General features: G+C 40.0%; 1 protein-coding gene across 2 annotated transcripts in view; it reads right to left on the minus strand.

Moving 5' to 3' along the window:
- AFF2 (AF4/FMR2 family member 2) overlaps positions 1-12002 on the minus strand; it is a 333484-nt gene that overhangs the window by 83663 nt on the left and 237819 nt on the right. For both annotated transcript variants that reach the window (XM_041485178.1, XM_041485177.1), the window contains exon 8: positions 11526-11577. In XM_041485178.1, the coding sequence (XP_041341112.1) occupies positions 11526-11577 (52 nt within the window). The remainder of the gene's footprint in view (positions 1-11525; positions 11578-12002) is intronic.

Raw genomic sequence — 12002 nt, forward strand, 5'->3', positions numbered from 1 at the left:
ATTATGGCCTCTGAATAATTGTGCTTCTGCTCCCTAAGACCTTATTTCAGCAGCTGACTCCAGTGCTGAATAAGAAGGAAAAAGATGAGGAATGTGTGAAAAGCAGTAAGACACAGAGGCTCATCCATCAGAGAGTTTTTGCCCAGGAATGTTTTACCCTGATTCTTGTAGCTGTGAATGACTCCTACCTCTACACCTGATTTTGGTGCTACTTGTTTTACCATTAGCTGAAGAGGCACCTGCACTGTGCTGTACTTGTTCTGTAGTGTGGTTTACCCATAAAATTTCTTTGTTAGAGGGTATTTTTTAATTATTACACAAAAGATTAAACATGGGCATAAGCACAAACTACTTCTAGATTATGAACAAGGACTGCAAAATGTGAAAATGATGCTTTTATTTATCACTATTGATTACCTGACTGGCTTTTGGATTGAATGAACCAGAAAAAGCATACCAGCCAGTAAACTTTTCCTGCATCACAAAGGAGAGATGAATGAACTGAAAGAGGACAGTTCAAAAATAACCAAGTAAAATAGTTGGCATCTGCAAAATGCAGATTATATTTTTGGTGAACTGTTACAGGTGAAGGTTCTGCTATCCAAAGAAGGTTCTGCTATCCATTGCATAACTGAAAACCCAGAATTTTCATTGAAAACTATTTGATTTTGAGAAAGTGAGATTAGACAAAAATTTTTTTCCAAGAATGCCCCCTCACCCTCTTCATTCAGAAGCACTGGTGAGCCAGGTAAGAAGGCAATTTCTGAGCCTCAAAGTATTTCTTAGGGTGAGACAGAGGAGACTTCACGCCATTGAATGTGTGGGCAGAAGAAGGCAGGCCTTCATGACCAAACTTTCCCCCTTTTTCCACGAGCAGCTGCAACTCTGACTCAGGTTTATTTCCCAGTTTCTAACCAGCTCTGCCTGCTTGGGTGAACAACCAAGTGACTACACAAATAAGTTTATAATCCACCACACTCTTCTCCTGTGCTGTAAGTATAGAAGAGACTTCCCAGAGACTTGATTCAACAGTACAGTAAAAACAAAGATACTTTCCACATTAGTTAAGTTTTATATATAGTTTATATCTCCTCCTAGGTTATAATTCGTTTTGGAAATTATGTCATGCTCTTATTTATACATAATGCCTTCTCTATGATCCTAAGTAACCAGCTGAGAACCCCAACTGATTGACTGTGCTGTGCTCTGATTCCCTGATGATACAGTTGGTGCTAAACACAGCTGGACCTCCTCTGGAGGAGGAGAATATGGTGTGCAGCAAACAAACCATCCAGAATTGTGCTGGGAATCAGAAAGCCAAAACCCAAGGCCTGAAGGATCAGTATGTGTGTGTATAAATATGTGTGTTGTGTTCCTCAATTTTTTATTCTTTACTTCATTAGTTGCACTCTCCTCTACCTGTCCCCTAATGTCAACAGAGGAGATTGTATTTCTTTCTTGCTAATTGCCTTTGACATGAAGTTGGCAACCTTGCATTTGAGATTCTGTGTGTGATGTTCCCAGTCAGTCTCACCTCGAGGACAAAAAGGCCAATGTTACTGTTTCTAGGGCCAAAAACAATGGAAGAGATATTGCCCTCCTCATGTCACAGTTTTAAAAATGAGTATTTTCCCCTTAGAATTCAAATGTGTAGAATGGTTAGCCAAAAACCATTTTTTGTGCTATCAAGTCACCAAGCATGTGGTATCAGCAAATCAGAATGGTTCACTGAGTCCTCGATGTGCATGAACCACAGAGAGCTCCCATCATTGCTTTGAGCAGTGCAGTAACCTTCATGGCTTCACAGGGAGATGCTCAGGAGTACTTGAAATACTGCAAATTTCATTTCAATTGTTGCAGTGGAGGTGGGGTAAAACAAAACAAAAAAAAAGAGTTTAAGTGATTAAATCTAAACCAGTCTGTCTGTGGTTTAGGAGTCACCTTCATCCTTGACGAACGTGAACTTCTTTTAACTGAGCAACAACATGGATATATTTGGGCTTCTATCAGCAGTTTTTTCCAAAACCCTGTCTTCCATCAGTGTAATGGTCTAAATCAAACTAAGAAAGCATGCAATAACAAATGTGGCCACTTCCAATTTTCGAAGAACTATTCTATACTTTTTAAAATTATTTTTAACAGAGAAATAAGCTACACATGCTCCGAGTGCACACTGCACTCTGAGGAGCGCTTGGCTGCTTGTGTAGACATATCTGAGCTGGTTTTAAATTAGCCAGTGTGGATACTGTGAACATTGTTGCTTCTGCCACACAGGTTTCGTTTACTCAGTGTCTTTGGTGAACTTTACAATAGAAACTGTTACAGCTATCTGTCAGCGAGCAGCCCTGCTGCAAAGATAACTCACATAACATGTTTGCTTATTTTAGGGCTTTAGTACTAATGTGCCTTGACAAAAGAGGCTTGAAACAGTGTCTTCCTCTCCCATAAAAATGCTCTTGATGAGAAGCTGCTTTTTGTACTAATTTTGAGGCCTCAATTCAACAAAGCAGAAATTGTAACATGACATTACAAATTCTACTGCTTCTGCTTTTGCAGTCCTAAGAATCATTGTAACCTATCCCAGGTGACTCTGCCTTGTCAGGGGAGTTGGACTTGATCTCCTGAGATCCCTCCCAACCCTGGAATTCTGTGACTGTCAAGTTAATTTAACAATGCTAGCCAATGTCTCATAAAACCTAGCAGATATAAGTGTTCTTACACTACCAGCTATGGCAGAGAATTGAACTCTTTCTAGAGCTAGACCTGATTTTTTCATTAGAATTGTTTTGTTTGGAAAAGAACTACACATCCCTGGTGAAAGAAATTTGGAAAACTGTACTGAATGGTCCATGTTTAAGAAAAAAGATCCACATTGAAATTGTGGTTTGAAACATCATTTCCTGGAAATTAATTTGTTACAAATTGATCACAAATGACAAAAGTCTACTGGATGATAATCCTATTGTGAAAATAAAAAAGATCTATTGGTAACTGAAACTCAGTATTTGCCATTGTCTTATTTACTGATGATTTTTCTAAAATGTGTGTTTGCTTTAACCCTCCAGAAGGCTAACAAATAATAAAAAAAAACATTCCTTGCTGGGTTTACTGCATATCTGTACTTCATCATGCTAATCACGTGATTAAAAAATTGAAGAGGCAGAAGAAACATAGAAAAGGTCAAGAATCCTTTTTAAGAGAAACAAAAAGTTTTCCCCAAACTTCCTTCAAGGAATAAGCAGCAAAAGGCTTGTTTCAAAGGATATCCTGTGACCTTACTGTCCAGCTGCAGACAGTCACCACAATCTGAGTATTGTTCAGTTTCACAGTTCTAGCAGGAGAACCATCTTTTGTATCGCTGGAACTTATCTGAAGAGTGCTGATATTTTGTGGTCCTGCTATTAAGGTCTCTCTCTCTGTATGAGGTGTAGTTTTAGCGTGCAGTGCCTGATTGTTACTTTTGCAATGTTCACTTGCTCTGCCACAATGGACAGGCAGACACCTCAAAATACAGCCCCTTGAACCCCTGCTCATTTGCAGTTTATGCCCTTAGGTTTCCCTTTGTGATAAAGGCCTTTATTCATTTCTTTGGGAATCCAACCTATCCTTAGTCTTCTCCTACTTTAAGTAAATGAATAGTTTCCTAAGGGCAGAGTCACAAGTATCAGCAGTGGCAGTGAACTGATGTTGCTGCAGTTCATGCTGCCCATTTATTTCCTGTGCAGGAAATAAAAACTTTGAGGATTTTAATTTGTACTGAACATTACATCTATACTGAATGTTAAATGTATTACAAGCAGACAACAGAGGTAAACACATGTGAAATAACTCTTTACTGACCTTGGTCTGGTTTAGTACATTGCTCAGATGAATTAGCCTATTGCTAAATTGCACAGTTCCAAAAATTAGACTTAATAGTATTGCCATGAAGTTGGGAATTTTGAAAAGCAAGCACACTCTCCATGAGAATACCCTGCTCAAATCAATTTCACTGTCACACTCTGGTCCTGACCTGTCTCTGTGGGCAGGGAGATGTCTTCTGGGAAGATTGATCCTGCCAGCACAGAATAGAGCACCTACAACCCCAGCAAACCTTGCAGTGGCAGATGAATTCATCCTAAGAAAAATTAAGGTGTTTAGCTTTCATTACTGTTCTCTTTCTGGAATACCTCCAGGAGAGATCAGCTTTCACTTCTCTCCTTATTCTGGCTGACAGAGGCTAATTACTGGATTTATCATGCCCTTTCCAGCACCTACTTTATAGCTTTTCTGGTCACCTGTGAGTCCCTCCTTCAGCCTTTTGCTCCCTATCTCAAACACAGCACTAGCAGTATCCTCTATCAGTGTAAAAAACTCCCAGGAATTCAGATTTTGAAGTTCATAGACAGTTGCTTAGGCTTTTACGGAAGAGCAGTGCTGCAGATGGCCAGTGTAAGAAAACCAGACACTTTCTTCACCAAAATGCTCCACGAGACATTCATGATAAAAATCCCACTCACCTTCTGAGGAGAAAAGGGAGATAAATGTGTCCTATGTGGTCAGATTAGTGAGTGTTGAGCACTGAGATGGCCTGCAGGTATCACAGACTTCAGATTTATTTTACAGGACAGTATGGCCAAGGCTAGCTTTTCTCTTAGCAACAACAATGCTGGGGTTGATCAATTCTCTCACATGCTGCTGCCTCTGCTTCATTGCCAAAACACTACAGGGCTTTTGCATAAGTAGCATATATAGCAAGAGGCTCTGGCAAAATATATTTTCCTCATGCTTATAATAAAGACTCCTTTAAAAAAATTGTGTGCAACCATGCACACACACAGAGAGTACATGGCCCATCCTGTGGACTGAAAGCCTCCTCTCCCTCTTCTCTCCCAACCCCAAAAGGCTGCAGATCTCCAGCACCAGGTTCTTATGGCTGTACTGAGGAATGACCTCTTTTTAAGTAGTGACAGAGGCATCAGGGGTTCTAAAGCTTCTCTCTCACAGGAATTATGTCTGACAGTGGGGCTGACAGAGCTAGGTAGCCTCAGGCTGGTGGCAGAAGTGAACTCAGGAGCAGCCCCTGTTAGAGGGCTGGGGGATTATGGAGTGCCTGCTTACTTGTGGGGAAGAGAGGAGAAGGCTTCTTGAAGATGTACATGTAAAACTTTCCAGCTAAGGCATGTCATTCCCACTTCGTTAGGGCTGTCTGACTGCCAGCATTTCTTTTCCTCTATTTTTTTCTTTACTGTGGTTTTTGACACTGAGCTGCCAGTGTCACGCCATGGAAACAGCTGGAAAAGGTGAAGCAGTGGGAGGGATGGAGTTCCTCTAGCTCCTGTGCTGGTCTGGACAGGTGCTGCCCCAGAACCCAGGGAAGAGCACAGCTGCAAGCTCCAGGGGCAAAGTCCTTCCTGTTCTGAACTCCTGTGCACTCCACAGCAACCATTTTTCCTGGTTGCATTAATCCCCTTCCTCACTGATGGATGACCTCCACAGTAACAACATGTGTGAAAAAATTACATGTGATTCTGTGAATCTGAACAAGTTAAAAGCTTTTGCTGACACTTTGTGTTTTAGTGGTGTGCTATGCTTTTTGCAGACAGCTCAGCCCAGATCTCAGGGTGGCTACTGAAAGCTTCTGCTGATAATAAACAAATGATATGAACCTTCATCATTACCATGTGAATTATAACCTTAGATACATCAGCCATCAAATCTCTTAGCACCAAAGATTTGCCTAATACAAGCTGGAGTATTAACTCACAGCTGATATATTGTTGTTTCATCCAGTTGTGCACAATGAAATAATTTGAAAAACAATTAAAATGGACCGAGGTAGCAAGGAAGGACATATTTCCATGAAAGGATTTTTCATGGTTAGAGACTGACAAGGTTGGAGAATGACTGTATTATCCTAATAGCTTCTGTTTTCATTAATGGCTTAATGAAAACATTTCCCTACATTATAAAGCATGACTACAAATCTTCAACACTGGAATGTGTGTTCTTTATCAAACACACACTGCTGTGGCTACAACTGATGCTGCACCACTCTGGGATTTCAATGGAACCCAATGACAGATAAACTGTTTACATTAAAAGACTCTATCAAAGTTATTTTGCACCTAGTTTCTTCCTAATCCATCTGATTTTTCTATAGCTTTGACAAGATGACCTCTCTCACTGTGTGTGCAGTATTGATGTCATTACTGAAGAGCTGTTCTTCAGCCTTTCTGCTGATAACAAAGTAAATGGAAATGTAGAGAAACCTTGGGGAGGTAAACAGCTTGTTCAGGATCCAGCTAAAAAATGGGAAAAAATAGAACAGGTAAGGATATCTATTGTTAAAAGGAACGTGATCACTGTTGCACTTTAAAAAATGTTTACATGATACGATGAAGGCATACTACGCCTTAGAACTTAATAAATTTTAAAAAACTGAACTCGAATAAAGGCATTGAAAGCTCAGCATGTACTATAAGAATTCGAAGCTCAGCCTATGGCTGACTACCTTTTATGGCTCAGCTAAGAAGTCAAACATTTTGAATTTAATTACCTAATACTAACCTAGCAAAAATTAATTATGTTTATGTAAAATACAAACAATAGAGGAGGGCCATGGATTACATGCATGTCTTGTGTTTCTAGGGTTTTCAGAAAAGTGGCAATCACTAAGGGGAGAAGAAAAAAAATCAGGTAGAAAAGAAAAATATCTTATTGATTTGTTCTGCCAAAACCACTATATACATGAAATGATGAAAATGGAGCAGATCTGTAACTAGTATCAAAGTTTCTTTGGTTCAAAAACACACAGAACCCCAGCAATGTGCTTTAAATTAAGTACACATTTAAAAGGTTAACAGGACGATTCCTTAGGCAGAAGAACAAAGAGGAGCTGGTAAAAGAAAATTGGGTACACTACAGCTACTTAAAATACTGTATCCAGGCACAACTCATTTGGATGCCTTTGAGCTCAAAGCTTATTTGAATTATACAGAGGTGTTTTAAAGAACAAAAATACTAACCTGTGTTTTATGTAAGCTTTTTCAGCTGAACTGAGCTACTAATTAAAAATCTTCACTACTCTTCCTAATTTCTGATGTACGTTTTTAACAGAGTAATAAAGCCATCTAAAAAGCTGTGTCCTTCCTCAGAGAGGAGTGTTAACGTTAGAATCTCTGAAATGCCTTGTCATCTCCTGGTTTACTAATAGCATGTTTGTCATCTGCCTTGATTGTACCTTTTGTAGCCAGTCTGAAAATGCTGTGCCATACTGAACACAATTCTGATGCATGTGCCAACTGACAGCACCAAGAGAGTTCACAATCCAGCCAATGCTTACATGTAACAGTACCTCTCAAATAATACATTAAACAGATGTGTACCTGATATTATAAATATGTGACATAAAAATCTATTGGGTTGGTCAGTGTACATATTAAAAAACCATTCAAGTAGGTCAAATTGTGGATAACTTAAAACTTTAAAGACAGCAATTTTAATAAAACTGTCAATACAATTTTCTTTGTAAAAACATTTGACACTGATTATGCTGCTTATATTGAAAGAGAAACACAAGGTCTATATCTTTAGATCTTTTATTGAACTGTGAGCGCAGCATCAATAACTGCTTCTCAGCTGTAAATGAAAATTGATTCCAGATCTAACCCATCGTTTTCTGTGTGTCTTTAATCCCAAATCACCCACAATGAGACGTGAGAATCAGCATTTTGTCTATGGGACAAAGCATGTGTGACATGGCCAGCTCCACAGTGTCTGCACTGGAGGCACTGTGGTTGTGTTTACATGTGGAGGCGCAGGTGGGTAAATGCAGGTGGGTAAATGCAGGTGGGTACATGCAGGTGGGTACATGCAGGTGGGTACATGCAGGTGGGTACATGCAGGTGGGTAAATGCAGCCCCTCACTGCTGCCCCAGAGGGTGGTGACAGGAGTTTGCAGCTGGGGTGCAGTCATTGTAACTTGCCCCATGCTCTACTGCAATGACCTACATGCTCCAAAGCTTTACAGATCTGAAATCTGAGGGCACCCACAATGAACATCTCACTGGGCCTCCTGCAGGTCGCAGCCCAAAGAAATTCACCCAACAACTTCTGCATCAAGCCCACAGCTGCCAGAAGGCTAAAAGGAAAGGAACCTACAAAGTTTCCAAGCAATTTGAAGCAGTTTGGCACTAGGAGGTTGAATTTGCAGTCAGCTCTCAGTTGCTGAAGCTTCTTAAGCCCTGTGGGGTGAAATTAAAGTGTACAGTCTCCTTCATCGTTTTCTTGGTGATATGTTGCTAGGCCATCATCATGTGTGTCTTAAGCAAAATAAACATAACACTTACATTAAGGAGGGTTCTCCAAATCATGTTTATAACTTTTAGGAGCAATTTCTAGTTATTCAAAATTCTGTTTGAAAAGGGAATGCCAAAACTGGGTAGCACAATCAGTAACAGCCTTGCTGATGCTATCTGTAGAATAAATACCTTCCATTGACTTCAAGCTGGTAGTTCCTATCCTATCCAGAAATGAAGCTCAACTTCTCAGTTACAGGACTGACTGGAGCTATTGTGTGGTTGTGCTCCTCCTCAGCAGTGGGGAAAAAAGGAAGGAGATCTGTAACAGCTGAAACAGTGCAAGGCCCACAGACACCTGAGTAAATGCAATACAGCTCATAAATAAGGGTGCTTGTTCATAGGAGTGAGGGAGCAAAACAGAAGAGCTTTGTTTCTTGCAGCCATGTTTCTAACAATCTTCCACCTTGACAAATGGACTACTGCTAGTCTCAGAACACAGGCTGATAGATCAAACTCTCCCCACATTCTACAGATTTTCCCTAAAAGTTGCTTTCCAAGTACAGTTATGGATCAGTGTCATTACTGTCCTGTAAAAATTGAAGGGTCCATAGCAATTCTCAAAGGAGAAATTCTTGGGCCCCCTGCTGACCACAGTTTCAAAGAATTTTGATTTCCTTACAATTAGAGTAGAAATAAAGGAAAGAAACTTGATTTTTATGTATTGTGTTGGGGGTTTTTGAGTCAAAGTGAGTAAATGCCAGCTCATGCTTTGCACTGGTTGCAGACACATAGCAGAAAAAATCACAAAGACGGTAAAGAGAGTGATTCAATTTCCTTATAGAAATGCTGCATAAACTTCTAGAATGGTTTTGAGGTAAGACTTTTAATCTTTTCTCTCCCTGCCAGAATGAGTACATGTGTACACCTGAATAAAAACGGTCACTTGACTGCAAAATATTTATGTTGAAAAAGCCCTTGAAGTTCCTTTTTTGTTGTTTATGTGTCTGACCAGTGGGCTAGATCAACCCTGCTTTCAATTTCCAATCCCTTCTCCTTAAAGAGATGTGGCAGAGGCTGCTGAAGTGTAGTGACTGAGAGATGCAGCAGAGTCCTGCTGCTCAGCATTGCAAGGCCTCAGCCTGACAAAAATATAAAGGCAGACACTTACAGTCATTAATTCAGGAAACCTAAATTCCTGAATGAGGAATGTATAATTCCTGAGTGAGCTGTATAATTTTTTCTACACTCTATTTGTAAAACAAATAGAAGAGATGCAACCATACAAATGTGGGGTACCCAGGAAAGCTGAAGGTTCCCTTGCAGTGCAGGGCATTTAAGAAATGTTCTCAATGTGCAGTTGTGTCCAGTTACTTTATTTGGAATCCCTAAGGATACGGCTCCGTTAATAGGTGACCCCAAATTGGGCAATCAGTGGTGGGCTTGGTAGTGCTCAGTTAAGAGTTGGACTTGATGATCTTAGAAGATACTTTCTAAGTGAAATGATTGTGTCAGAAAAAAAGTTAAAAAAATTTTCTAAGGAGTACCAAATGTAGAGAAACTCCATGAATGGTCCCTGTGGCGCTCTCTTGTTTGTCTGCAGCCTTTGCTGTGAATGTATTCTGGGAAGACACGAGGAGTTTCTGCTTTGGAGCAGTCTGAGGCTCCCTGCAGCTGGGACACATCCCCACCAGAGAGGGGCCCAGGCTGCAGCCCCTGGCCTGCAGCAGGGACACTGCTCACCCACAGATGCTGCCTGGGGAGAGGCACGTCCCTCACTGACAGCAGGGAGGGCTCCAGAGCTGTCAGGACCCCTCTGTGCACTGAGCTGTTTCCTGCTTGGGATCAACATCAGAGGTGACATCTGCTCACATCACTGAGGGCTTTTCATTTGATGTCAGCAAACACTGGTCCAGGCCTTTGCTTCTCCACTCACCAGTGATAAGGGTTTTCATCCTGGCAGTATAAACTGTGTAAACTGTAAATTCTGCTCAAGTCACTAGAAAACTGTTACTGTGGGAAAACAACAGTAACTGCTACCTGACAATGTATTTCCATTTCTGTATTTTAGGCATCTCAGGATCACAGTGTCATTTTACAGGACCATTTGGGCAAATTTGCAAACCTGATGGTGTCGTCAGTCACCATGTCTGCATTGCACAAAGATTTTGACCCTTTGGCTTCAGGAGACATTGCAAGTCTTGCCAGTGCTAAAAAATACTGACTTGTATGACTAAGGGGTCAACTTTCACCAGAAGGTAAACCTTTCCTGGCATGACCCTAAAGGATGGATGAGGTAGCTGAGGGAGAACATTTAGGTGGTTTAAAAATAAATAAGAAAGAACAATTGGCCTATAATTAACATTTCCCAGACTGAACAGATGATCTTAGGCTGAATTATAGCATTACCTGTCTCTCTATTGCAGAGATTTAAACATTTAAGCCTATTGAATATATAAAGTAAAATGAAGGATGAATTTAACACAAAGTTTCATTTTTTTTCTGATAAGAATGTTGAGAATATGAATTTCACAGCTTTCTTTCCCAGCATTATCCATAAATATTTATAAAGTGGGAAGTATAGAAAATTACATGAGCCAGTTTTATGAAAATGATTCTTCATTAATATCCCAAGTATGTGGAGAAACTTTCAGTATTGATTTAGAGCTACATGCTAAGGGCTTTCCCTTTCACAAATGGGAGTCACTGGATTACTGTGGATTCCCAACCCTTTACTCTCTGACTGGAACAAGAACTTACAGATCAAATTTTCTTGTGTGGGCTTGTATAAGTGGATTGCAAAGTGCAAACAAACTCTATAGTTGTGTTGGTGCTCTTATGTCCTTTTTACATGCACCTCCAAAAAGATCATCAGTTCAGAAAATGGGTGCAAAGCAAGGGGAGGCTGTTCCACAGTTAGCTTGGTACAATGGAGAACAGAGATTCAGAACACACTGGCTGTTCCTGGATGATGCTCCGTGTGGTCCCTAATTCAAAGGTTAATAAGTCATATTTTGGTTTAGTTTAATCCACTTCACAAAGTTAACCAGCAAAACTGAAATACATTCCTGCTTGAGATTGTTTCCTCTAATGAGAAAGAAGCAAACAAGGTTTAAGGTAATGGATTCTGCAGCACACCAAAATGCTTTTCGTGCAAATACAGTATGTCAACACACAAACAGATCCAACCAATGAAATAACTTTTTTAGTTTAAATGGTATATGCACTTATATTAGATGCATTTACCTGTTCATTATCATCTTCATCACTGCTGAGTTTTAGATCATCCTCAAGCATTCTGAAAAAAAGGAGAAACAATACAGAATTACATGTAATGAATTAACTTTATGTACAATGGGCCAAATCTACACCTCAGCAAAGTCAAAGGAAAAAATCTCAGTTCAACAACAGCAAAATCAGACCTGAGGTAAGTAAACTGTTGAATAGTCCATGTATATATGTATTAGTGCTTCTGTATGATTCTAGGGAAGAATAAATGACTTTCAGACTAATCCATCATGAAGTTTGGCAGTCAGCTGCTCGTTCATGTCCTCTTTTATTTCCACATTGTCTCATAGGAATTAGTCCATATACATCTGCAAATGTTTCTAAATCAGAAGAGAAATTCAGCTCTGAGACTGCTAAAACTGGAGAAAAAGTTGTCCACGTTTTATTCTCAGTTTGGGGCACCACGAATTTCCTTTCTGGAACCTTATCAAACTG

The sequence above is a fragment of the Pyrgilauda ruficollis genome, unplaced genomic scaffold (assembly GCF_017590135.1).
Source record: "Pyrgilauda ruficollis isolate IOZ18807 unplaced genomic scaffold, ASM1759013v1 scaffold7, whole genome shotgun sequence".
Taxonomy (NCBI): domain Eukaryota; kingdom Metazoa; phylum Chordata; class Aves; order Passeriformes; family Passeridae; genus Pyrgilauda; species Pyrgilauda ruficollis.